Below are 27,484 nucleotides of genomic sequence, written 5' to 3'. Positions count from 1 at the left end.
CCTCCGTCCATGGGATTTTCCAGGCAAGAGTACTGGAGTGGGGTGCTATTGCCTTCTCCGAAATATTGGCTAGTAACCTGTATTAGTCTGTGTTAGGGAAAACAGTAATAATAGCTAACATTTATCTTTTTTTTCTATGTATTAAGTCCTTTGAACAACCTCTTGTAATAATAACTATGTTAGGTAAGTACCATTATTAACATTATCTACAGATGTAAGGACAGATCTGAGATTTGCACCCAGGCAGTCTGACATCAAAGTTAGACTCTTGTTTTAAATTTACTTTTTATACAATTTTTACAGGTTACTAGCCAATATTTGTATAAAAAATAAATTTAAAACAAGAGTCTAACTTTGATGTCAGACTGCCTGGGTGCAAATCTCAGATCTGTCCTTACATCTGTAGATAATGTTAATAATGGTACTTACCTAACATAGTTATTATTGTTCGCTATTACTGTTTTCCCTAACACAGACTAATACTTAGAATATTCCATTAAAATGGTTAAAATAAAGTTTTAACGCTCAGATTAAAAAGAACTTCCTATTCCAGATTGTTCTCTTCCCTCAAAGATCACCAAATCCTATAAGAATGTACTTATTCTTCCAGGAATTGACGACAGTCAAGGATGAGGAAATGGACTTCACCTGTGTGGAGGAGGAACAGATGAATTCTGCCCGAAGGCACATGGGCATGGATATGAAGGTGGAGAATTGTGGGAACCTGGTGTTTTGGGGTAAGAAAGTTATTTTTCAGTACTTTATTGAAAAAAAGTTATTTTTCATACTGTTTACTGTGACATAAAACTTCCACTGTGACTAATGACATCAAATGCCATAGTTTTGCTTACGATCCAGAGAGCTCTGATCCCGTAGGGGATCCCTGATGACTTTGAGCTCAGAATTGGGCTTCTTTTCTCTCCTGGCAAATCAAAGTTCACCATCTGTGGAAATGAAAAAGGACAGCTCCTTTACATACATATGTATAAGTATATAATTTTGTTTATTTATTATTTTTATCTTTCTGGCTGTGCTGTGTCTTTGTCGCTTCTCGGGCTTTCTCCAGTTTCAGAGAGCAAGGCCTACCTTCTCCTTGCGGTGCGTGGGGTTCTCCTCGCAGTGGCTTCTCTCGCTGTGGAGCGTAGGTTCTAGGGTGTGTGGGCTTCACTAGTTGAGGCCCATGAGCTTAGTTGCCCTGCAGCATGTGGAACCTTCCTGGAGCAGGGATCAAACCCATGTCCCCTGCATTGGCAGGTGGATTCTTAACCACTAGACCAGCGGGAAGTCTGGGATGATGTCTTTAAAGGAGACAGTGGGGGGCGGGGGGACAGGGACCAAAGAGGGGAGCCTAAGACAGAACACTGAGAAGCATCAACACTTCAGAAGAAGGAACAGCAGGAAAACTTCCAAATAAGTAGGGATCAGGAGAAAAAACCTGGAGAGCTTAGTAATACAGAAGTTAAGAGAGAATGTTTGTTAATTCTCTCTCAATAAGATGGGGAGAAAAGCACCAGGAAAATGTTGTTAGGAGGAGCACATGGTGTCAAGTGCTGTTGAGAGGCCCAGGTGATCTACAGATGAAAAGGATCCACTGGATTTAGGTGACATATAAATGGTTAGTGACTTTAGTGAGAGCAATTCCAACTGAGTGGTGGGGAGAGAAGCCAGACTGTGGTGAGTCAGGAGCAAGTGTGTGATGAGATGATATCCAAAATCTGAGAAATTTGACTTTGGCAATAAAGGAAGGAAGAAAGAAAGGTGAGAGAGAGGGAAAGAAGGAAGGGAGGAAGAAAAGAAGGGAAGGAAAGAATGGAGGGAGGGAGGAGGCAGTGGTTAGTGGAGACACAAAATCATAGGGAAAGCATACACTAAACAAACAAACAAAAAATCTGCTTTTAAAAAAGGACTAAAGGTAATGATTTTAAAAATCAAATGTGGTTGTTGCCGGGGTCCAGCCCCGGTGGATCCAGGGAATTTGAAGCGGGGACGGCGTCGGCGAGGATCAGGAAACAAATGCTTAATTAAATGTTAATTAAGGATATAAAGAGTAATAGAATAAGGATAGCTCAGTAGGAAAATTCAGTGAAGAAAAGAGGCTGAAATAAGGATAGCTCAGTGAGGAAATTCAGTGAAGAAAAGAGGCTGAATAATTCAGCCAGAAGGTGAGAGAAAGAACGACACAGGGAGACCAAGTTTCGGTGAACAAGGCCCGCACTTTATTTTCCAAAGTAGTTTTTATACCTTAAGTTATGCATAGAGGATAATGGGGGAAGGGGTAGAGTCATGCAGCAAGCCAGGCTTTCTTCCTGCAAACTAATCATATGCAAAAGCTTAGGTGATTTGCATCATCTTCTGGCCCCGAGGCCTGTTAACATTTTAAGACCCTTTCTTCAGAAAACTAATTTTTCTCTAAAGGTGATTGGTCAGGAGCCACCCTCCAAAAGCATTAGATAAAGTTGCATTCCTACAGAGCAAAGGTGTGGTGGGCTATAACAAGAAAAAGAATTAACTCAAGGGTCCCAGGTTACAAACATTAAAGCTACTACTTACACCAAATATATTAATCAATACACTGCCAGGGACACAGCAGGTAAGGGATATGGAAATTTAGCAGCAAACATTGGCCCAACAAGTGAAAATCCCTTCACCAATACAATTTCTAATCAATCTTTTAACTGCTCAAAGGAATGTGTATTTAGACAGTTTAGAACATCTCATGCCTCTCACAGTTGGGAGGCTCTGAGCAATCACATATGGCCTGAAAAACCTATTCAGGCAGGCTAGAGGACTTCCAAAGGAGCTTGTAGGTTGAAACACTGTCACACCCAGGAATTATTAACTGGAGCTGTAAGCTAACTCTTTTTTCAGAGAGAGGTAGTGGGGGACAGCCCCCCGTAAAGTCAGAGGTGTAGGTGAGAGCACAAAGCAGAAAGTAGGCAGACTCTGGTTTTGGGGGCTAGATGCTCGAGAATTTCCAGGGGGACTCCTGAGGCTCGATCCCGCCTTTGCGTCTGCCGAGCTTCCTTCCTCATGACCTTTGTCATGGGTGGAGCTCCTCACGCTTGCTCCCGGCAGTGATAGAATTCCAGTTGAGCTATTCCAGATCCTGAAAGATGATGCTGTGGAAAGTGCTGCACTCAATATGCAATATGCACTCAATATACATTATGCCGGCTCCTGGCAGGTTGTCACTAATATATGTCTTCATGTAAGCGATTTTTTTGTCCAATACTTTTTCAAAATTGCCCAATTTCAACCTGTGTTTTCATCCCCCCACCCCGCCCACTTCCTCAGTTATTTTGTTGACATTTATTTTCATCCTGCCTGCTTATCTTCTTCCCTGGCTAGTCTGTTCAGTTTCCCATTCTTTCAGGTGTAGCATCATCATTATCTGACCTTGTATTGTGCTTCAGCTTCATCATTTCCCCATCAGTGTTATTCACTGAAACTTTGTCACCTGCCATTGCCATGAGGCTTTTTCTGAGAACATTCAAACATTTTTAAAGGACATCAATTTAATTTTCTTTAACTTCTTGCCACCTCAGCAGTTTTCTTTCTCTCCACACAGAGAACACAAATATCTGTACTCTTTATTTATTTCAGATTCTGAATCTACACCTGAAACTAAAGTGTCCCTTTCAATGCAGGAAGGTTCTGAAGGAGTATCATCAGAAAGGGAGCTGATAATAGAAAGACTTATAAAGGATGATTCCTGGGACTCCAGATGGATAAAAACCTGGGAATGTGGAGGCATGTTAGAAAGGCAGCAAGGAAATCTGAAGAAAGATTTAAGGCAAGTCATAATTAAGCACAAGAGAAATCCTATGGAGGATTGTACTGAAATCGGGGAAAGTTCGAACCCAATTAAACATCAGAACATTTACTCAGTGAAAAGGCCTTGGAAGTGCAGTGAGTGTGGCAAGTCCTTCAGCTACTACTCAGCTTTTATCCTACATCAGAGGATTCACACAGGAGAGAAACCCTATGTATGTACTGAATGTGGAAAGGCCTTCACCCGGAGCTCATCCCTTATCCAGCATCAGAGAATCCACACTGGAGAGAAACCTTACGAGTGTAATGAATGCGGGAAAGCTTTCAGTCACCGTTCAGCGCTTATTCAACATCATATCATTCATACTGGAGAAAAGCCCTATGAGTGCAATGAATGTGGGAAGGCCTTCAACCAAAGCACGTACCTCATCCAGCACCATAGAATACACACTGGAGAGAAGCCCTATAAATGTAAAGAGTGTGGGAAAGCTTTCAATGACACCTCCTCTCTTATTAAACATCAGAGGGTCCATACTGGAGAAAAACCGTATGGGTGTAAAGAGTGTGGGAAGGCCTTTAGTGACAGGTCAGGCCTTACTCAACATCAGAGAACTCACACAGGGGAGAAGCCCTATGAATGTAGTGAATGTGGGAAGGCTTTCAGTTACTGTTCAGCTCTTATTCAACATCAAGGAACCCACACTGGGGAGAAACCTTACAAATGTCATGAATGTGGAAAAGCCTTCAGTGATCGCTCAGCTCTCATAAGACACCAGAGAATTCATACTGGAGAGAAACCTTACAAGTGTAAAGAATGTGAGAAAGCCTTCAGCCAGAGCTCATCCCTGACAAAGCATCTAAGAACTCACACTGGAGAGAAACCATATAAATGCAATGATTGTGACAAAGCCTTTAGCCAGAGTTCTTCTCTTATTCAACACCAGAAAACTCATGCAGGGGAAAAACGCTATAAATATAAGAAATGTGAGAAAACTTTCAGTATGTGTTCAGCCTATCATCAACATGGAGAAATTCATGGTGAATAGAAGGCAGTGAATTGATGAAATAATTATGCACTATCTCCTTATTATACAGAGCTCCAAATATTGGTCTTCCCAGGTGGCACTAGTGGTAAAGAAACTGCCTGCCAATGCAGGAGACATAAGAGATGGGGGTTCGATCCTTGAATTGGGAAGATCCCCTAGAGGAGGGCATGGCAATCCACTCCAGTATTGTTGCCTGGAGAATCCCTTGGACAGAAGAGCCTGGTGGGCTACAGTCCAAAGGGTCACTAAGAGTTGGACATGACTGAAGCGACCAGGATGGACCTAGAGATTATCATACTAAAGTAAGTCAGACAGAGAAAGACAAATATGATATGATTTATATGTGGAATCTAAAAAATGATTCAAATAAACTTATTTACTAAACAGACTCACAGTCATAGAGAACAAACTTCTTACCAGAGGAAAAAGGTCCTGGAGGGGGATAAGTTAGGAAATCGGAAATAACATATCCAAACTACTATATATAAAATTGGTAAACAAAAAGGACCTACTGTGTGGCACAGAGAGCTATGCTCAATATTTTATAATAACCTATAACAAAAGAATCTGAAAAAGTGATAACCAAATCATTTTGCTGTCCATGAGAAACTAACACAATATTATAAATCAACTATACTTCAATAAAAATAATTTTTAAAATTCTCGTGTTAATCAATGTGCAACCAGGATGAAAAGTAGCACTGACTGAAATTCTTTCTGCACGAGGATCAACCTAACGGGATAAGAGGGTTATAGGCAGCCGAAAGGATATTAACAATCTACATTAGCTGACAAGAGCTCTTTGTGTCCTTGTTTCTGCTTTATCTTTCTCCTGCTAGTAACATCACCTTTTAAAATTAATTAATTAGACTGCATTGGGTTTTAGTTGCTGCACACAGTGTCTTCGTTGAGATGTCGGATCTTTCATCACGGTGCACAGAATCTAGTTGTGTCACAGGGCTTAGTTGTCCCAAGGCAGGTAGGACCTTAGTTCTCCGACCAGGGATCAAACCCCTACCTCCTGCAGTGGAAGTGCAGAGCCCTAACCATTGGGCCACCAGGAAATTCTCTGTAGGCTTATTAATGATGGCCATTCTGACTCGTGTGAAGTAGTACCTCATTGTAGTTTTGGCTTAAATGTTGCTATGACTAGCAATATCGAGCATCTTTTCATGTGCCTGTTGGCCATTTGGATGTCTTCTTTGAAGAAATGTCTATTTAGATCATCTGCCCATTTTTTTGATTGGATTGTTTGGTATTTTGTTATTGAGTTGTATGAGCTGTTTGTATATTTTGGAAAGTAGGTCCTTGTTGATCACATAATTTGCAAAAATTATATAGCAGTCTGTCTTTCCATTTTTCTTATAGTTTGCTGTGCTAAAGCTTCTAAGTTTGATTAGGTATCATTTGGGAGACAGCTAAAAAAACATTGGTCTGATTTATGTAAAAGATACTTTAAATACAGAAAATTCAAAAGATGAAAAAATATACAATGAAAACACTAATCATAAGGAAGCTGGAGTGGATATATTAATATCAGATAAAACAGAATTCAAGAACAGGGATATTATCTTAGATATAGAAGGATTTTACAATGATAAAAGGGATCAATTCACCAAGGTGAGTAATTGTTTAATGTGTAATTGGGTTACAATTATGAATGCGATTTTAGTGTTATACACAAAATTTAGAATTCTGGATTATTAATATATTATGTGCTTAATATCACAGCCTCCAAAATCACAAAGTAATAACTGACAAATTTTTAAAAAGTGGGCAATTTTATAACTGGAAATTTTAACACTCCATTTTCAGAAGTTGATAGAACAACTAGACAAAATATTAAAGACATAGAATATCTGAACCACACTGTCTACAATCTTGAATTGATTGACATATACATTATAGAAGATACAACAACTGCAGAATGCATACTACCTAAAAAAAACATATTTGGCTGCATTGAGTCTTAGTTGCAGCTTGCAGGATCTTTCAGTGTGGCACCCGTCAGAGCTTAGTTGCTTGAAGGCATGTGGGATCTTAGTTCCCTGACCAGATCCCACTGATGCTAGAATGGCTCACAGAACTCGGAAATAATAGTTTAGAGACTTCCCTGGTGGTCCAGTGGCTGAGACCCCCACAGCTCCCAGTTCAGTGGGCCCCGGTTCAATCCCTGGTCAGGGAACTAGATCCCGCCTGCTGCAACTAAGATCTGACGCTGCCAAATAAATAAATATTTGAGAAAAACAGTTTACTTATCACTGGTTCATTGTAAAAGGATAGAACTCAGGATCAGCCAGATGGAAGAGATGCTCAGGATGCAGGGGACAGGGTAGTAGAGCTTCCAACCCTCTCCGGGCATGCCCCCAGCACCTCCACCAGTTCAGCAACCAGTGTCTGCATTTTCATGGGGGTTCCTTGCGTAGGTGTAATGGGCGAGTCACTGACCTCTGGGGACTGACTGAACCCCAGCCTGTCCCCTCCCCTCAGGTGCTAGGGGTGAAGGTTCTAACTTGCTCACAGGCCTTGGCCCCTGGCAACTAGGTGTATCCTTAGGAGTTTTCCTCATTAACATAAAACTCAGATGCTGAGGGATTTGTTATGATAACAAGATGCTTATCTCACCTGTGAGGCTGTGCAGCTACTTCAGAAATTGAGGAGGACTTCCCTGATGGCTGGTGGCACAGTGGATAAAAATCCTCCTGCCAATGCATGGGACACAGATTCGATCCCTGGTCCAGGAAGATCCCATATGCTATGGAGCAACTAAGCGGGTGCGCCACAACTACGGAGCCTGCGCACCTAGAGCCTGTGCTCCGCAGCTAGAGAAGCCACTGCAGTGAGTCTGCACACCACAACAAAGAGTAACCCTTGCTTGCCTCAGTTAGAGAAAGCCCACGTGCAACAATGAAGAGCCAACACAGCCCAAAATAAATAAAAAACCAAAGAGAAAAGCCCAAGTTAAAAGATACTCCTCTGCACTTATCCCCTAAGAAATTCCAAGCACTTTAGGAACTCTGCCAGAAACAGGCAGGAAGACCAAATATACATTTCTTATTTAAATCACAATATCACAATGGGGAAAAGGGAAAAGACTCATTTGCTTAAGACCCTGGAGGAGACGAGAGAGAATGACCTCGGGGCCCAGGGGGAGAGGACAGGAGGGGTGAGGACCACACAGGGGAAAGTCTTTGCCTCCCCTGAGGCCCGGGCTCAAGTCTTGCTCCTCCAACAACTTTCTGGATCCCAGTGAGCCCTCCCTTCCTCCCTCTTCAGACCTGGCGGATAGTGGTACCCACGACAGCCAGCCCAGAAGCTTCTGCCAGTGAGTCCCAGTAGCCTGTCCATCCCTGTGGGAGCAGCCCGCACGCTGCCCCATTCTCAGTGTCCTCCTGGGAGGGCGCCATCTATTTCGTATGAGAACTGGGCAGAAGAACCGTGTGATGAGGAAGGTGGGAGTGCACAGAGCAGGGTCAGCGAACTCACCTGGACCCGGGAGTGGTTTTATGGGGTCACAGCCACAGCTGTCCACTCTCCTGTTGTCTATGCTGCCAGAGTAGAGTTGAGTGACCACAGCAGAGACCAAACGGCCAGAGAAGCCTTACATACTGACCATGTGTCCTTCCAGAGAGAACACGTGTGACTCTAGTGTGGAAGAAAGAACATTCGTGACCTGAGGGTTGGAGACGAGTTGAGCCCTGAGTCTGCAAATTCACTGGATGAGCCTCGGCTGTAGGACAATAATACTGTGGCCCACAAAGCTGTGGTAGGAGCTGCAGCTATAATGAGTCTGTTTCCAGGGGTTGCTGTCCTTTCAGGACAAGGCTCTGTACTTCACCAGGCAAGAGTGGGACACACTGGACTGGGCTCAGAAGGCCCTCTACAGGGACGTGATGCTGGACAACTACAGACGTCATCTTCTTGGGTGATGAGTCAGCTTGAAGGTGAGGGAATGGGATTAGGGAGGGCTTGTGAGTATACATGGTATTTATTACAAGTGTGTTATTTCCTTAAAAATGATATGAAGCAAATATGTCCTACTCAAGAATTGATTCATCTGTGTGGTGTATTTGTGAATGTTCTTTAAAATTGTTCTAGTCTACGCTTGCCTATATGTTGGCAGTACTTCACAATAAACTTGTTCATATTTTTTGGTGGAGTATCACAATAAAAAAGTATATAACTAGGGACTTCCCTGGTGGTCCAGCAGTTAAGTCTTCACCTTCCAATGCAGGGGGTGCGGGTTCGATCCCTGGTCAGGGCACTGAGATACCACATTTCTAAAGAGGTAAATAAATCCCATGGAGATCAGTACTAAAAAAACAAAGGACTCACTTTCATTTAAAAAAATATTTTGAACTTATAAAACAGAGACTCACAGACACGAAACGAACTTATGGTTACTGGAAGAGAGGGACAGTTAGGGAGTTTGGGAAGGTCATGTACATGTTAGGGGAAGCACACTGATTGAAACCACCCACCCTGGCCAGGCACCATAGTAACCATTTGCATGAGTTGTTTTATGACAGGAGCTCCTGATAAGGGATACAGAACTAGTAAGCCACCACCAACTGGAAGAGTTCGGGAAAGGTCAAAAGGAGACACTGCGTGTCCGTCCACTTCCCAGAATCCCTCTCGCTAGCATCCATCTTGGCTGAGTGATGCGTGCGCCACCAGGAAAGACTCTGAATTAGAATGATTGGCCAAAGACCACCCGGAAACTAATCCCATCACCATAAAACCAGCCACCCTTACCCTACTGCTCCCCACCCGGATGTCCTTTCCCAATAAAATCTCTTGCTTTGTCAGCACATGTGTCTCCTTGGACAATTCATTTTCGAGTGTTAGACAAGAGCCCAGTTTCGGGCCCTGGAAGGGGTCCCCCTTCCTGCAACATACACACTGCTATATTTAAAATGAATAACCAACAAGGACCTATTGTAGCACATGGAACTCTCTCTGTTTAATGGTATGTGGCAGCCTGGATGGGAGGGGAGTTCGGGGGAGAATGGGTACATGTATACGCATGGCTGAGTCCCTTCAGTGTTCCTCTGAAACTATCCCAACATTGTTAACCAGCTATCCCCCAATACAAGATAAAAAGTTCAAAGGAAAAAAAAAGGTTTGGTCCAAAAGTGGAGGTCCTTGAAGAGTGACAAGGGCACAACTCTGATGGGTCATCTTTGCTCTTGCGGAAAGTATGTTCTGGGGAGAGGGGGGTGCTCCTGACTCAGACCCTCCTCCTTCAGGGCAACAGGCTCTCAAAGGGCATCCCGAGACTAATTGAACTCAGTCTATCTTGGGTGTGATGGCAAAAGGCAATACAATCCATGATTACTGAAATACTCCAAAGAATATAGTTTCTGGAAAGAGAAAGAGAAGGAGGGAAAGAGAGAATGGAATAAAACGACTCATGCAGAAGCAGGTCAAAATGATGGGACTTTATTTCTGTGGATTCTTTGGTGTCGGACGAGGTGTGAGCTCTGTCTGAAGCTGCCCCCACAGTCGAGACATCTGTAAGGTTTCTCTCCGGTGTGAGTTCTCCGGTGTTTAATGAGGGTCGCGCTCTGACTGAAGTGCTTCCCGCACACAGAACACCCGTAGGGCTTCTCACCGGTGTGGATCCTCTGGTGTTTGGAGAGGTCGGAAGAGCGTTTGAAGCTCTTGTTGCACTCCTCACACGTGTGGGGTCGCTCTGCCTTGTGTGTCCTCTGGTGTCTAAAACGACTGGAGGCGCGGCAGTTCTCCCCGCACTCCTTACATGTGTAGTGCTTCTCCCCTAGGTGGGTTCTCTGATGCCGGCTGAGGTGTGAGCTCTGTCGGAAGCTGTCCCCACACTTGGGACACGTGTAGGGCTTCTCTCCGGTGTGTGTCCTCTGGTGTTTAATGAGGGTCGCGCTCTGACTGAAGCGCCTCCCACACACAGGACACCCGTAGGGCTTCTCGCCAGTGTGGATCCTCTGGTGTTTGGAGAGGTCGGAGCAGCGTTTGAAGCTCTTGTCGCACTCCTCACACAAGTAGGGTCGCTCCTCATTGTGTGTCCTCTGGTGACTAAAATGGCTGGAGGTGTGGCAGGTTTCCCTGAAGTTGTTACAGGTATAGTGCTTCTCCCCCAGGTGGGTTCTCTGATGTCGACTGAGATTTGAGCTCTGTCGGAAGCTGTCCCCACACTTGGGACACGTGTAGGGCTTCTCACCGGTGTGTGTCCTCTGGTGTTTAATGAGGGTCGCACTCTGACTGAAGCGCCTCCCACACACAGAACACCCATAGGGCCTCTCCCCAGTGTGGATTCGATGGTGTTTAAGGAGGTCGGAACGCTGTTTGAAGCTCTTCTCACAGGTGTCACATGTATAAGGTCTTTCTTCATGGAACCACCTCTGAGTCTCAAATAGGCCCGAATGATGGCGATTTTCCTCACTGTTGAGAGATTCATGAGGTTTCACCATGTCTAACCTGTGTTGGCAGTTGTTCCCATATTCATCCCCAGTGGCGGGTCTCCCTGCTGTTGGGACATACTGACCAGGAACAAAGTCTGAACTCTCAGCACTGGTCCTGAATTCTTTGTTTCTGACGTCTCCTTCTTCGCTGGGACCATTCCTGAGATCTGAGATGTGGGTGACTCCCTGATCTTCAGGAGAATTTTCACGTTTCAGCGATGAGGGGTCTCCCAAGGACTTCTCTCTCCTGTCCTGGGCATCACCACACTCAGAAGATAGGGGAGCCTTCTCCTGAAATCCTTGTAGCTGCCCTTGAAGCTCCACTTCTAGAATTTCTTGCTTTGGAATCAATTCTTTGTTCACAATTATGGTTTCCGAACCTGAAATATTAATATACGAGTTGCTGACATTTCATCCCCTGGCAGGAGTGATTAAGAAACTGCTAGCAAAAAAAAAAAAAAAAGAAAGAAACTGCTAGCAGAGAAACAACGCCCCCAAAGCCCTTTTCATGTTCTCTATGAAACCACTCCTGAAGTTAAATTATTTTAATTAACCTGTCAAATGTGCTTACCTGTACAAATCTTGTTTCTTTCCTTTTATACTTGTGTCTACACCCACCAACCCATCTCTCTTCCCCTAACCCCACTTCATAAGAACACAGGGAGAAACAGACAAGAACGATTGGCGTAATACTCTGTGTAATAGTGAAAAACTAGAAGCCTTAACATCTGTTGACAGAATGGATAAGTGAATATTAGGATGAAATATATAGAGATGTTAAAATGAATAAACTAGAGCTACACCTATCAACATGGATAAAAATCCCAAAAATGTGGAGAAAAAAGGCAAGGTGCAAAAGAACCATACAGTAATACAATGTATGCTGAGGCTGCTGCTAAGTCGCTTCAGTCGTGTCCAACTCTGTGCGACCCCACAGACGGCAGCCCACCAGGCTCCCCCGTCCCTGGGGTTCTCCAGGCAAGAACACTGGAGTGGGTTGCCATTTCCTTCTCCAATGCATGAAAGGGAAAAGTGAAACTGAAGTCGCTCAGTCGTGTCTGACTCTTTGGGACCCGGTGGACTGCAGCCTACCAGGCTCCTCTGTTCATGGGATTTTCCAGGCAAGAGTACTAGAGTGGGTTGCCATTGCCTTCTCCGAATACAACGTATATATACCATAAAAACATGTCAAAATACTATATATGTTTACATACATTTATATATATGCATACACAGAGTGATATTGAATGGTTTGCCTTGGAAACAAACAGAGATCATTCTGTCGTTTTTGAGATTGCATCCAAGTACTGCATTTAGGACTCTTTTGTTGATCATGATGGCTACTCCATTTCTTCTGAGGGATTCCTGCCCGCAGTAGTAGATATAATGGTCATCTGAGTTAAATTCACCCATTCTAGTCCATTTCAGTTCGCTGAAATCCTAGAATGTCGACATTCACTCTTGCCATCTCTTGTTTGACCACTTCCAATTTGCCTTGATTCATGGACCTGACATTCCAGGTTCCTATGCAATATTGCTCTTTACAGCATCGGACCTTGCTTCTATCACCAGTCACATCCACAGCTGGGTACTGTGTTTGCTTTGGCTCCATTCCTTCATTCTTTCTGGAGGTATTTGTCCACTGATCTCCAGTAGCATATTGGGCACCTACTGACCTGGGGAGTTCCTCTTTCAGTATCCTATCATTTTGCCTTTTCGTACTGTTCATCCCTTATGATTATAGAGTGGAAGTGAGAAATAGATTTAAGGGCCTAGATCTGATAGATAGAGTGCCTGATGAACTATGGAATGAGGTTGGTGACACTGTACAGGAGACAGGGATCAAGACCATCCCCATGGAAAAGAAATGCAAAAAAGCAAAATGGCTGTCTGGGGAGGCCTTACAAATAGCTGTGAAAAGAAAAGAAGTGAAAAGCAAAGGAGCAAAGGAAAGATATAAGCATCTGAATGCAGAGTTCCAAAAAATAGCAAGAAGAGATAAGAAAGCCTTCTTCAGCGATCAATGCAAAGAAATAGAGGAAAACAACAGAATGGGAACGACTAGAGATCTCTTCAAGAAAATTAGAGATACCAAGGGAACATTTTGTGCAAAGATGAGCTCAATAAAGGACAGAAATGGTATGGACCTAACAGAAGCAGAAGCTATTAAGAAGAGATGGCAAGAATACACAGAAGAACTGTACAAAAAAGATCTTCACGACCCAGATAATCACGATGGTGTGATCACTCACCTAGAGCCAGACATCCTGGAATGTGAAGTCAAGTGGGCTTTAGAAAGCATCACTACGAACAAAGCTAGTGGAGGTGATGGAATTCCAGTTGAGCTATTCCAAATCCTGAAAGATGATGCTGTGAAAGTACTGCACTCAATATGCCAGCAAATTTGGAAAACTCAGCAGTGGCCACAGGACTGGAAAAGGTCAGTTTTCATTCCAATCCCAAAGAACGGCAATGCCAAAGAATGCTCAAACTACCGCACAATTGCACTCATCTCACATGCTAGTAAAGTAATGCTCAAAATTCTCCAAGCCAGGCTTCAGCAATACGTGAACCGTGAACTTCCAGATGTTCAAGCTGGTTTTAGAAAAGGCAGAGGAACCAGAGATCAAATTGCCAACATCCGCTGGATCATGGAAAAAGCAAGAGAGTTCCAGAAAAACATCTATTTCTGCTTTATTGACTATGCCAAAGCCTTTGACTGTGTGGATCACAATAAACTGTGGACAATTCTGAAAGAGATGAGAATACCAGACCACCTGACCTGCCTCTTGAGAAATGTGTATGCAGGTCAGGAAGCAACAGTTAGAACTGGACATGGAACAACAGACTGGTTCCAAATCGGGAAAGGAATATGTCAAGGCTGTATATTGTCACCCTGCTTATTTAACTTCTATGCAGAGTACATCATGAGAAACGCTGGACTGGAAGAAACACAAGCTGGAATCAAGATTGCCGGGAGAAATATCAATAACCTCAGATATGCAGATGACACCACCCTTATGGCAGAAAGTGAAGAGGAACTAAAAAGCCTCTTGATGAAAGTGAAAGTGGAGAGTGAAAAAGTTGGCTTAAAGCTCAACATTCAGAAAACGAAGATCATGGCATCCGGTCCCATCACTTCATGGGAAATAGATGGGGCAACAGTGTCAGACTTTATTTTTTTGGGCTCCAAAATCACTGCAGATGGTGACTGCAGCCATGAAATTAAAAGACGCTTCCTCCTTGGAAGGAAAGTTATGACCAACTAGATAGCATATTCAAAAGCAGAGACATTACTTTGCCAACAAAGATTCGTCTAGTCAAGGCTATGGTTTTTCCTGTGGTCATGTATGGATGTGAGAGTTGGACTGTGAAGAAGGCTGAGCGCCGAAGAATTGATGCTTTTGAACTGTGGTGTTGGAGAAGACTCTTGAGAGTCCCTTGGACTGCAAGGAGATCCAACCAGTCCATTCTGAAGGAGATCAGCCCTGGGATTTCTTTGGAAGGAATGATGCTAAAGCTGAAACTCTAGTACTTTGGCCACCTGATGCAAAGAGTTGACTCATTGGAAAAGACTCTGATGCTGGGAGGGATTGGGGGCAAGAGGAGAAGGGGACGACAGAGGATGAGATGGCTGGATGGCATCACTGACTCGATGGAGGTGAGTCTGGGTGAACTCCGGGAGTTGGTGATGGACAGGGAGGCCTGGCGTGCTGCGATTCATGGGGTCGCAAAGAGTCGGACACAACTGAGTGACTGAACTGAACTGATATACAAGTGTATATGTGGCTACATGTATATGTAGAAAGAATATAAAACAGGCATAGAAATGGTAAGTCAGGATATTGATCACTTCTGGAGAAGGAGTGAGGGGATAGCTTTCGAGGGGGTACACAGAGCTTCACCTGGTGCTATGGCTGTAATATGCAGCAAAATAAAAAGCTGAGTCTATCACCTAACAATATAGAACAGAAAGTCTTGCCTCAGTCACAAAAGGGGCTTGAAGGCTCTCAATCTCTGTGAATGGCAGCCTGGCTCAGGGATTTTCTGAAGCAAACCCTCCACCAGTCACACCCAGCTGGAGACAGGCAGAGGCCCAGCACTTACTTGGTGAGACTGCGTTTCCATGATCCTTTGGTGCACTCTCCCTGAAGAAGTGCTTCTGTGCTGGGTACAGACGCTCCCACTCCTCCCAGGTTAGAGACACGGCCACATCCCGGACTGTCACCAACCCCTGTAACAACATGAGACCTCCCCTCAGCACCTGCCATCCCAGTGAGAGAGTCATTTCCTAGGCAGGTTGATAAGAAGTCTAGGCATCTGAAAGGAGAGAGGGGTCTGGAATTCTCAAGGAGGAAGAAAGGACAAACTTTTTTTTCTCTACATTCCTTAAGATTATATAACAATAATGTATCCTGCCTGAGGACAGTCTCTGGATTAAACCTCCTGGCTAATCCTGTTATTTTAAAATGTAAATTATGGGAGTAGGTCTGGTCTTTACAAGGACTATATAATAATAATGTATCTTGCCTGAGGACAGTCTCTGGATTAAACCTTCTGACTAATTCTGTTATCTTAAAATGTTAATTATGGGAGTAGGTCTGGTGGGTCTTTACAACCTCCAGACATTCTTTGGATTCATTGGAGAGTATTTAACTCCATTGCTAAGGCTAGCAAGGGGGTACTCTTTCTACCCCCTTCTCATGTCTATGTCAGAAGCTTTCTCTATCTCCTTTATACTTTAATAAAACTTTATTACACAAAAGCTCTGAGCGATCAAGTCTTGTCTATGGCCCCGGATTGAATGGATAGAATTCTTCTCCAGAGGCCAAGAATCCTGGCGTCTTTGCGTGATTCAGCAACAACCTTTCATCTTGGGGGCTCGTCCGGGATTCTTCAGGACAAGATGGGAGCTAACAATTCTAGCCTCATCCTGTGAACTGTATCCTGAAAAACTGGGATAGTTTTGATCCCCAGAGCTTAAAGAAGACACACGTGGTCTTCCTATGTGATACTGCATGGCCACGGTATCCATTGGAGGTTCTCTTAAGTATATATAATTCTGTTTTACAATTAGACTGGTTCTGTAGAAAACAAGGGAAATGGGTAGAAGTAGCCTACTATTGCCCTTTTTCTCTCTGCGAAATATGCCAGACTTATGTCCTAAGGGTATAAATTTGGGTGTGACTCCTTCAGCTCCCTCCAGTCCTCCTAGTTTGCTAGATGAGAAGGAGGACAGGAGACAAAGAGATAAAGAAAAGCAGGTTTCTCCAATCTATTCCTGGGATCATATGCACAGAGCAGCCAGAGAGACTGAGGAACAGCCACACAAGCTGTTGCCTCTTCATGAAGCACCCACCAGGAGAAATAATCAGTCTACAAGAGTTAATATTAATAAGCCTTTTCTTATCAAGAAATGCAAAGAATCAAGGAGGATCTGGGAGACTATTTAGACGACCCAGAAAAATATACTAGAGCTTTTAAAGGTGTTACTCTTGTTTATGACCTTACTTGGAAAGGTGTATATCTTGGGACAAATGCTGACTCCTGACTCAAAGAGTCGAGTTTTGGGAAAAGCGGTTGCTTATGGAGATGAATGGCTTGGTAACTAATCAGTAGGGAAGAGGGAGGACAAGATAGCGGTCCTCCCCACTGGGAATCAGGTGGTCCCAACTACAGAACCAGACTGGGACTACAACACAGCTAAAGGAAGATGGGGTCAGAGTCATTTTGTCAGATGTATTCTTGAAGGCCTCAGGCAGGCACGTGCTAAGCCTTTAAACTATGGCAAATCGGCAAACACAGAACAGGAGAAGGAAGCTCCTGGTAAATTCCTAGATAGACTGAGAGAAGCCCTTCGCAGATTCACTGAGACTGATCCCAAAAGTGAAGAGGGAAAAGTGATCTTAAAGGATAGATTTCTCACTCAGTTGGCTCCAGATGTCCGCTGTAAGCTATTAAAATGGGCGTATGGGCCAAATCAGTCTTTAGATAATCTGTTACAACTGGCTCAGTCTATTATGGTAGGGAATATGAGGAAAAGAAAGAAAGGTAGAAAAGGACAAAGAAGCCCTCACAATAGCTATGAGAACTGTTCTTAAACAGCCTGAGAAAAATGCCCAGAGGGGCCCAGGTGAAAAGGGATGGGCTTGCTATTACTGTGGAAAGGAGGGGCACATCAAGTGGGATTGCCCGCAGGCATCTAAGCTGCCCCTGGCTCCATGTCCGGTCTGCAAGGGACCACACTGGAGGAGAGACTGCCCCCAGAGGCGTAGGTTTCAGGGGTCAGATTCTCAAGACAATCAGGACTAAAGGTGCCCGGGGGTCCCCACACAAGCTCCCGTCCTAATTACACCTGAGGAACCCTGGGTATCAATAACTGTGTGTGGGGGCAATCTGTCGATTTACTTTTAGATACTGGGCAACTTACTCCCTGCTTACTGAAGCCCGTGGCCCACTTTCTTCCCGATCTGCTTCCGTAACGGGACTGTCTGGATGAGCCAAAAGGTATTACTTCAGTGTTTCTGTCAGTTGTGACTGGGATTCTTTGCTATTTTCACACGTGTTTCTGATCGTGCCAGAGTCTCCCTCACCCCCTTTGGGGAGGGATATACTGAGCAAGGTCCATGCCTCTGTTTTCACGAATATGGAGCCCTCCCTTTCTCTCCCTTTAATTGAACAAAATATAAATCCTAGAGTGTGGGCTGATGGAAAATCAGTGGGTCGAGCACAAACTGCTATTCCTGTAGTTGTCAAGCTCAAAAACCCGCACTTATTTCCACATAAGAAGCAGTATCCAATGAAACCTGAGGTTAAGGAAGGGTTAAAACCCATCATCGAGAATTTAAAGGAGCAAGGGCTATTGATTCCATGTAACAGTCCATGCAACACTCCTATTTTGGGTATAAAGAAATCAAATGGTAAATGGAGACTAGTTCAAGATTTACAAATAATAAATGAGGCTGTAGTTCCTTTACACCCCTTGGTGCCTAATCCTTGTACTCTATTGTCTGAAATTCCTGAATGAGCCAAATATTTCTCAGTAATTGATTTGAAAGATGTCTTCTATTCAGTGCCTTTGGCGGAGGAAAGTCAATTTCTCTTTGCCTTAGAAGACCCTACGCAGTCAGCTTCTCAGTTAACCTGGACAGTTTTGCCCCAGGGATTTCGTGACAGTCCTCACTTATTTGGACAAAGTTTGTCATGGGATTTACAAAACTTTTAATAGCTCAGAAGCAGTGATGTAACAATATGTAGATGGTATTTTGCTCTGTGCTGAGACAGAGGAAGCTTGTTCATGAGCCTCAGAAGATTTCTTAAACTTTTTGGCAGGCTGCAGTTACAAGGCATCAAGAGAAAAGGCTCAGCTTTGTCAACAATCTGTTAGATATCTGGGCCTAATCATATCAGAAGGGACTAGGGCCATAGGCTTAAACCTATGAGACTTACACCTATACTAAATCATCCCCTACCTATGACTTTACAACAAGTGAGAGGAATTTTGGAAATCACAGGCTACTGTAATTGGATTCCGGGTTACGGGGAAACTTGCCCAGCCTTTATAGAGCCAGACATCTTGGAATGTGAAGCCAAGCGGGCCTTAGAAAGCATCACTACGAACAAAGCTAGTGGAGGTGATGGAATTCCAGTTGAGCTATTCCAAATCCTGAAAGATGATGCTGTGAAAGTGCTGCACTCAATATGTCAGCAAATTTGGAAAACTCAGCAGTGGCCACAGGACTGGAAAAGGTCAGTTTTCATTCCAATCCCAAAGAAAGGCAATGCCAAAGAATGCTCAAACTACCACACAATTGCACTCATCTCACACGCTAGTAAAGTAATGCTCAAAATTCTCCAAGCCAGGCTTCAGCAATACGTGAACCGTGAACTTCCTGATGTTCAAGCTGGTTTTAGAAAAGGCAGAGGAACCAGAGATCAAATTGCCAACATCCGCTGGATCATGAAAAAAGCAAGAGAGTTCCAGAAAAACATCTATTTCTGCTTTATTGACTATGCCAAAGCCTTTGACTGTGTGGATCACAATAAACTGTGGACAATTCTGAAAGAGATGGGAATACCAGACCACCTGATCTGCCTCTTGAGAAATGTGTATGCAGGTCAGGAAGCAACAGTTAGAACTGGACATGGAACAACAGACTGGTTCCAAATCGGGAAAGGAGTATGTCAAGGCTGTATATTGTCACCCTGCTGATTTAACTTCTATGCAGAGTACATCATGAGAAACGCTGGACTGGAAGAAACACAAGCTGGAATCAAGATTGCCGGGAGAAATATCAATAACCTCAGATATGCAGATGACACCACTCTTATGGCAGAAAGTGAAGAGGAACTCAAAAGCCTCTTGAGGAAAGTCAAAGTGGAGAGTGAAAAAGTTGGCTTAAAGCTCAACATTCAGAAAACGAAGATAATGGCATCCGGTCCCATCACTTCATGGGAAATAGATGGGGAAAGAGTGGAAACAGTGTCAGACTTTATTTTTCTGGGCTCCAAAATCACTACAGATGGTGACTGCAGCCATGAAGTTAAAAGACGCTTACTCCTTGGAAGGAAAGTTATGACCAACCTAGATAGCATATTGAGAAACAGAGACATTACTTTGCCAACAAAGGTCTGTCTAGTCAAGGCCATGGTTTTTCCTGTGGTCATGTATGGATGTGAGAGTTGGACTGTGAAGAAGGCTGAGCGCCGAAGAATTGATGCTTTTGAACTGTGGTGTTGGAGAAGACTCTTGAGTGTCCCTTGGACTGCAAGGAGATCCAACCAGTCCATTCTGAAGGAGATCAGCCCTGGGATTTCTTTGGAAGGAATGATGCTAAAGCTGAAACTCCAGTACTTTGGCCACCTGACGCAAAGAGTTGACTCATTGGAAAAGACTCTGATGCTGGGAGGGATTGGGGGCAGGAGGAGAAGGGGACGACAGAGGATGAGATAGCTGGATGGCATCACTGACTCGATGGACGTGAGTCTGAGTGAACTCCGGGAGTTGGTGATGGACAGGGAGGCCTGGCGTGCTGTGATTCATGGGGTCGCAAAGAGTCGGACAGGACTGAGCGACTGATCTGATCTGATCTGATCTGATAGCTGCAACTCAGCAGGCCCGAACCAACAAACTGGTTTGGTCTCCAGTTACTCAAAAGGCTTTTAAGGTTCTTCAGACTGCTCTCCTGCAAGCTCCCACTCTGAGCTTGGCCACAGGGTCAGAATTTAATTTGTTTGTCACTGAAAGAAAAGGTATGGCCTTGGGAGTTTTGACACAACCCCAAGGGCCTCACCAGCAACCTATTGCTTATCTAAGCAGAGAATTAGATGTAATTTCACGTGGGTGGCCCCACTGCCTAAGAGTAATTGGGGCAGCAGAAGCTTTAAAAATAATTAGTGGGTGAAACCTTACTGTACTGACTTCTCATGTTGTGAATGGAATCTTAAATTCTAAGGTTAATATTTGGATGACAGTAGGCTTCTTAAATATCAGACATTGTTATAGACCCTTAAGCCTTGGAATTAACTAGTTATGTAACTCAGCTCTCAGCTTTTCAACAGGCATTAACAGAACTCCAGGAGAGGGCTCCTGACCCAGTCTCTGAGTCAAGCAAGCCTCTATTTGAGCCAGGAACCGAGGTCCTCATAAAAACATTGGAATCTGGGGGCCAATCCCACAAGTCCCTCTGGGAAGGCTGGGCCTGATAATCTATGTGAGCCTACTTCTGCTGACTCCAAAAATCCTGAGTCTGCCATTTGACCCTCAAGACAATGCCTTCCTGTCCTGGGCTCACTCCTATGCAGCATTTCACAGTCTAACTGCTGGGTCTGTGGAGCACTCCCCTCTTCATCAGTGGAAGGATTCCCAGGGTGGACATCTCCACTTCAAGGAAAAGACTTTCTCAAAGTCTGCAAATACCTTCAACAATCGCACGTGATGCCTCTTCTTAAACTGATGACATCTAACAACCTTAACATGGACTGATTTAACTATGGACATAATGTGACTTTTCATTTTGATTTTAACTTGGTTTAATGACTATTTTGCCTTACATCTGTAACTGTATAATGGAGTTTTCTAACCATCTAAAAGCTTTTAAGTTACAAATGGTTGTCCAAGCTCCTATGAGTGCCACTGCCTCCTCCAACTATTACTTGGGGCCCCTGGATCAGAGACCCTCAATACGAGGGTTAGAAGAATATGTTGCCTCAACTATTTAGGGACCACACCCCTAAACAGCAGGAAGTAGTTATGGAACAAAAACGATGCCCCTTTCCCTTGGCAACATAATTCTCCTAAAAGAAAAGAGGGGAATGAGAGTCATTTCCTAGGCAGGTTGATAAGAAGTCTAGGTGTCCGAAAGGAGAGAGGGGTCTGGAATTCTCAAGGAGGAAGAAAGGACAAACTTTTTTTTCTCTACATTCCTTAAGATTATATAACAATAATGTATCCTGCCTGAGGACAGTCTCTGGATTAAATCTCCTGGCTAATCCTGTTATTTTAAAATGCAAATTATGGGAGTAGGTCTGGTCTTTACAAGGACTATATAATAATAATGTATCCTGCCTGAGGACAGTCTCTGGATTAAACCTTCTGACTAATTCTGTTACCTTAAAATGTTAATTATGGGAGTAGGTCTGGTGAGGTCTTTACAACCTCGAGACATTCTTTGGATTCATTGGAGAGTATATAACTCCATTGCTAACTCTTTCTACCCCCTTCTCACGTCTATGTCAGAAGCACAGCAACAGTCAGATGGAAGAGATGCATTGGGCAAGGTCTGGAGGGGGGTCCTAAGCTCAGGAGCTTCTCTCCCCTTGGAGGTGGGATGGGGGAAGGGTTGTGTTACCCTCCCACTTAAGTAGATGCGCATACCAACTGGGAAGCTCTCTCAACCCCATACTCTTGTGGTTTTATGGAGGCTTCATCATGTAGGCAGGATCAATTATTAACTCCATTTCCAGCCTCTCTTCCTTCTCTGCAGTATCATTATCAATTGAGGGAGGAGGGAGGTAGTCATCCAAGCCGTTAAAAAGTAAAAGGATGCTCACATTCAAAGTGGTGGGGAACTGCTGTTCTTATACATCGTTTAAGGACACTTTTCACCTTGACATCTTTCGTTCCCAAACAATCTAGTTAGACACGAGGGTGTCTTACACTGAATAAACAATACTTCTGTGCCAATTTTGTGCGGAAAGGTCTACAACTCAAGGACCTCTTCCTAGACGGATTTGTTACCGCTTCCTACAAAGGAAAGAATGTTTCATGCACATACTAAAGTTCACGCAAAATGTAATAAGGAAGTAAAGAACTTCTGAAACCCATAGCATCCCTCACACCTCCATCCCCACTCCCAGAACACTTGACTCCTCACCTGGCGTGAGGTCCCAGCAGGCTGCCTCTGAAGAGACCGCACCACGGCGGCCGCCTCCTCCCCGCTCTGCGGGCAGTGCTTCCGCACCCAGGCTTGGATCTCCTGGGGCAGGATTGTCAGGAACTGCTCCAGCACCAGCAGCTCCAGGATCTGCTCTTTCGAGTGCACCTCTGGCCTCAGCCATCGACAACAAAGTTCCCTGAGCCGGCTCAGCGCCTCTTCCGGTCCAGCCACCTCCTGATAACGGAACTGCCTAAAATGACATCGGAAAGTTTCGGGATCCGGACAGTCCCAGGGCCGGTCGGACTCCCCACTTCCGAAGGAGTCTTCCTCCACTTTCACTGTCCAAAGTCCATCACCTAGGGCCGGAGGGGCGATCGTGCTTTGACTTGCGGTCCAGCTCCAACTCATCCTTCTCTCGCTCGTGCGCACTTTCCCGGAGTTCCACCTTCAGCTGAGGTGACAGTAAACCCAGCAAGAAGCCGCAGAACACATCGGATCTCCCCGAAGAAGCGGCTGCCGACTGTCGGGTCTTAAACGAGATCCCACCTCCCCGGGCCCCTCCCAGACTCCTCCTACCCAGAAACCGCTACCCTACCTCAGTTCAGTTCAGTTCAGTCGCTCAGTCGTGTCCGACTCTTTGCGACACCCTACCTGAAGCTGTCAAATCCCGCGACAAAAAATTACGAACAGCCCGAGTCGGAAGCGCGTCACCGGCTCCCTGCGGTGCCCACCCCTCGGGGCATTTCCGGGGCCTCTCTAGGCTCCTGGGAAGAGTGACGTGCATCTCTGTGGTTTGTTATCTTTAACCTTTTCCAGAGGTACTCTTGGTGGCTCACACGGTAAAGAAACCGCCTGCAATGCGGGAGACATGGGTTCAGTCCCTGGGTTGGGAAGATCCCCTGGAGAAGGGAACGGCTACGCAGTCCAGTATTCCGGCCTGGAGAATTCCATGGACAGAGGAGCCTGGCCGACTACAGTCCATGGGATCGCAAAGAGGAGGACACGAAGAGTCGGACACGACTGAGCGACTTTCACTTTCACCTTGTAGTGTGGAGCTTACAGTCCTTAAGGTTGCAGAACTAAAGGACATTCCTCCTTTAAAAATAAATGTCATTCCTTTTGAATTCTTGACAATCTTTCATCCTTAGATTAAGTATGAGAAGGAATCTTATTGTTTCAAAGAGGAAAAAAAAAGAAAAGAAAAATATCAAACCTGTTTTTCACTTGCATTCCTTTGTATGAAATACATAATCAAAATTTTGCAAAAAAAAAATCATTCAAAAGCAATCACATGCCTTAGCTTTGTAGCAACTTTCTTCTCAAAGTTGGCTCATTACCATGTTAAACATTTATACTAAGCTGGAGAATATATTTGTCAAATTATATGTCTTATGTTATAAAAGTATGTTTTATATGATAGTAAAATAAATTTAAAACAATAACTGTATATGAAAAATTGTATATGTGATAAAAATATGTACCATTCAATTGTTTCTACGTTTAATAAACATCACTTTTATTTGAGAATAACCAAAAGAAAGAATGTCATTCTTAACAAATTATCTGTGAAGAAAGTTGTATAAATTTGGTTTCAGGGAAAGTTAAAAGTTCCAGGTGTACAATAAAGTGGTCATTGATCCATCGGTTACACTTAGGCAAGAAAGGTTTGTAGAGTGTCTTCTACATGCTAAGGCATCACGGTTGACACTATAGATGCAAAACTGGGAGGATATATTCCCTGTCCTCAAGTTGCTCACAGTCTCCTAATGGAGACAGACACTTAAATTACAGGACAGTGTGGTAAATGCAATACTTTGAGGTGTATGCAGCATCTATTTGTATAAGCAGAGATGGAAATAAACAACCATGCCTGATGGGGAGTGTACAGTAAAAGGCTTCACAGAAGAGATTAAGTTTAAAAAGTCCATGTGGACTGAAGACATATTTTAATTTAAAACTGGGTTAAATATATGGGCAATAGTTGGACACAACTAAAGCAACTTAGCACACGCATACTTTAGTTTAACATTTATATTAAATCATCTGCATTATTTAAGAAGTGAAGAATTATCTAAGCTACATGTGTGTGTGTTTCGTGCTCAGCTGTGTCTGACTCTTTGTGATCCCAAGGACTGTAGTCTGCCAGGCTCCTCTGTGGGATTTCCCAGGCAAGAATACTGGAGTGGGTTGCTATTTCCTTCTCCAGGGGATCTTCCCAACCCACAGATCGAACTGGCATCTGCTGCCTGGCAGGTGAGTTCTTTACCACTGAGCCACCAGGGAAACCCTATGTAAGTTACATTAAGGGTACTTTCATTTAAAAAGCATTTAATACAATTAATGTCCTGATTTATGAATGCAAATTCCTAAGCAGGGTCAAGATTTCATACAACATATTTATATGGATTAAAGCTTAAAATATAAACTTTAAAAATTATTTCCAAATTATTTCCTGTGCAAAAGCACAGGTAGTCAATTCCTACTTTAGGTTTTAGCAGTTGTAGTGGCTGTTCTAGTCTGTTGTGATCTGTTTTGATTGGACATTAACAGGACATGAAACAGGCAAAGGCAGATTTTTCAGGATTATTTTTTATGTTGAACGTGAAAGTGTTAGTCGCTCAGTCCATGTAAATATAATCAAACATCTTGAGAGCTTGTCAAATATCTTATATAATGCACATATACTACACCAGTGTGTGAGCTAAGTCACTTCAGTCCTGTCTGACTCTGTGACCCCATGGACTGTAGCCTGCCAGGCTCCTCCATCCATAGAATTCTCCAGGCAAGAATATTGGAGTGGGTTGCCAGTTTCTTCTCCAGGGGATCTTCTCCACCCAGGGATTGAACTCGGGTCTCTTGCATTGTAGGAAGATTCCTTACCATCTGAACCACCAGGGAAGCCCAATTTTTACGTTAAAAATCACTTAAAGAGAAAACAATTCACTACTCTCAAGGCTCATCTTTGTCATTTTACAAATCTGGAGCAACATGTGATAATTTAATGAGATAACTTGTTGAATGTTTACATCTCATCTCCCTAGGTGGTTTGAAAGTCTCTGGAGGGCAGAAATTTTACACAAGTCTACTTCTTCATCTGTGTGGGAACGCTATCATGATCTGGCAGGAAGTCAAAAGTTCTTTTTTGCAGGACAAGGCTTTGACTAGGATCAGGTTATCAAGGATGGTAAGGGAATTAGGACAATGCAAATTCACAAATAAAACTCTATGGCACAGGCAAATCTAGCTCCAGAAAATATCCATCTACGTAACTAGTAACAGAATCCAGAAGAGAATATCATGTACTATGAAGACAGTACAAGCATTTTTCCTCTTCTCCCAGAGAAAGGAGATGTATTAATAGGTCTTCTTTCCTGTTGATTACCAGTTTGGCTCCAATAGTTTCAGTGTCTGGGTTGTATGACTGGTTTCTTATCATGATTTAGTGATTTGCTTAGCTCTTTCCTCCCTTTCTCCTGTAATGTAACTTTTGTCTTCACTTGCAGAACATCAAGTGCTTTCATCTGCTCCCACTGATACCACTGAATGATATATTTTTGTGTTCCCAATGCCTTTTCTGGTGCTTTTTTCATAGAAGTTAACTGAAGAGATGTCTCATCTTTTAAAAAAAACAATTCAGTGCAAGTAAATAAAGTGAGAAAAGGAAAAAAAGTAGGGATAAATAAGATGGAGCCAGGGATAGGACAGGATTAGAACTTACCCACTGTACACTCCTGTATACTCACAAAAGATAGCTCATAGTTCTGCTTTGAGAAACCTCAGCAGCCAATTCAAGAAGAAAACAAGATCAGTTACATGAGCAAACTATTATAATGGCTTAGGAGAAATCCAGCTATTCTTAGTATCAAGAGGGAAGAGAAATTTATAGTCATAAGGGTCGCAAAGAGTCGGACACGACTGAAGCAACTTAGTACTCAAGCACGCCTCCACCCTATATAAGATGCTTTAAAACAATATACCTCTGACCCTCTTTCCACGTTTTGCTTTGAGTGCTCCCGGGTTGCTAACTTTTTAGTATGTACACAATAAACTTTCACTAATTACTACTTCAGCGATTCAATGGTTTCACGTCTTTGTTTGTTTGGTTTTTTTGGCCGGAACTTTTGACGATTCTAAATATAAAAAGTGAAACCATAAAAATACATTGCACAAACCGCAGTGTCAATTTAAGCCTCTCCAGCTATAGATCTCTTTGACGATAGTAGGAATTTTTTGCATTTTTTCATTCATAAGGTAGACCACGGCACGAGCAAGCCATTCTCAAAATCCCATCTCTGATCTGAGTGAAAATTCACAACGTACTATATAAAAATAAAACTCCTGAGAGTATAGAAGGATTTGCTGTTGTTCAGTCGCTTAAGTCGTATCCGGTTCTTTGCGACCCCATGGACTGCAAGTCAGGTTTCCTTGTCCTTCACATCTCCTGGAGTTTGCTCAAACTCACGTCCGTTGAGTCCGTGATGCCATCCAACCATCTCGTCCTCTGTCGTCCCCTTCTCCTGCCTTCAGGAGGATATATGCCTTCTAATTCAGAGTGGAGTCCGTGAGCCTCATTCACTTCGTGACTTGTAAGACAAAGACTCTTGTCCTGTCTGTAGAGTAACTTCGCAAATGGATACAAAATGAGACTAAAGATGGGACCCCTCTTGGCTAGAGAAGCCCTGAAAACACCGCTCAAGAATTTCTCAAGAACGCGGACCTTCCGCCTTCTCTCCGCAGCCAGGAAGCGAGTCTCCCGACACACTCAAGCCTCCACTGGGGCCTCTGAAGAAACGCCTCCCAGCTTCCCCGCACCGTGAGACTGAGGCTGCGAAGAGAGCCGCTGCCTTATTGG

At 43.7% G+C, this 27,484-nt stretch overlaps 1 protein-coding gene across 3 annotated transcripts; it reads right to left on the bottom strand.

Annotated features, from left to right (window-relative positions):
• Positions 1-746: 746 nt before the first annotated feature.
• On the bottom strand, positions 747-27,466 carry ZNF394 (zinc finger protein 394). Of its 3 annotated transcripts, XR_009733677.1 has the most exons (4): positions 22,630-27,466; positions 15,362-15,488; positions 8,304-8,462; positions 747-944 (listed from the first exon to the last, which is right to left on the bottom strand). XR_009733677.1 is itself a non-coding variant. In XM_061402580.1 (3 exons), exons 1-3 carry the CDS (start codon positions 23,038-23,040, stop codon positions 10,244-10,246), a joined length of 1,929 nt encoding a protein of 642 aa, XP_061258564.1. In that variant the 5' UTR covers positions 23,041-27,466; the 3' UTR covers positions 10,239-10,243. The 3 variants fall into 3 exon arrangements, 2 of the variants coding, with proteins under 2 accessions (XP_061258564.1, XP_061258565.1); XM_061402580.1 differs by lacking the exons at positions 747-944; positions 8,304-8,462 and adding an exon at positions 10,239-11,634; XM_061402581.1 differs by lacking the exons at positions 747-944; positions 8,304-8,462; positions 15,362-15,488 and adding an exon at positions 10,239-11,634.
• Positions 27,467-27,484: the final 18 nt, after the last annotated feature.

This window comes from Bos javanicus, chromosome 25 (assembly GCF_032452875.1).
Source record: "Bos javanicus breed banteng chromosome 25, ARS-OSU_banteng_1.0, whole genome shotgun sequence".
Classification (NCBI taxonomy): domain Eukaryota; kingdom Metazoa; phylum Chordata; class Mammalia; order Artiodactyla; family Bovidae; genus Bos; species Bos javanicus.
This window is presented reverse-complemented; position numbering and strand designations above follow the sequence as displayed.

Excerpts from the sequence above, each read along its gene's own strand:
- ZNF394 (XM_061402580.1), bottom strand. The coding sequence starts at position 23,040 with ATGAGTTGGAGCTGGACCGCAAGTCAAAGCACGATCGCCCCTCCGGCC. Across the intron at positions 15,489-22,629 it reads CTGCTGGGACCTCACGCCAG|GGGTTGGTGACAGTCCGGGA; the intron begins GTGAGGAGTCAA and ends ATGTTGTTACAG. Across the intron at positions 11,635-15,361 it reads TGGAAACGCAGTCTCACCAA|GTTCGGAAACCATAATTGTG; the intron begins GTAAGTGCTGGG and ends TTAATATTTCAG.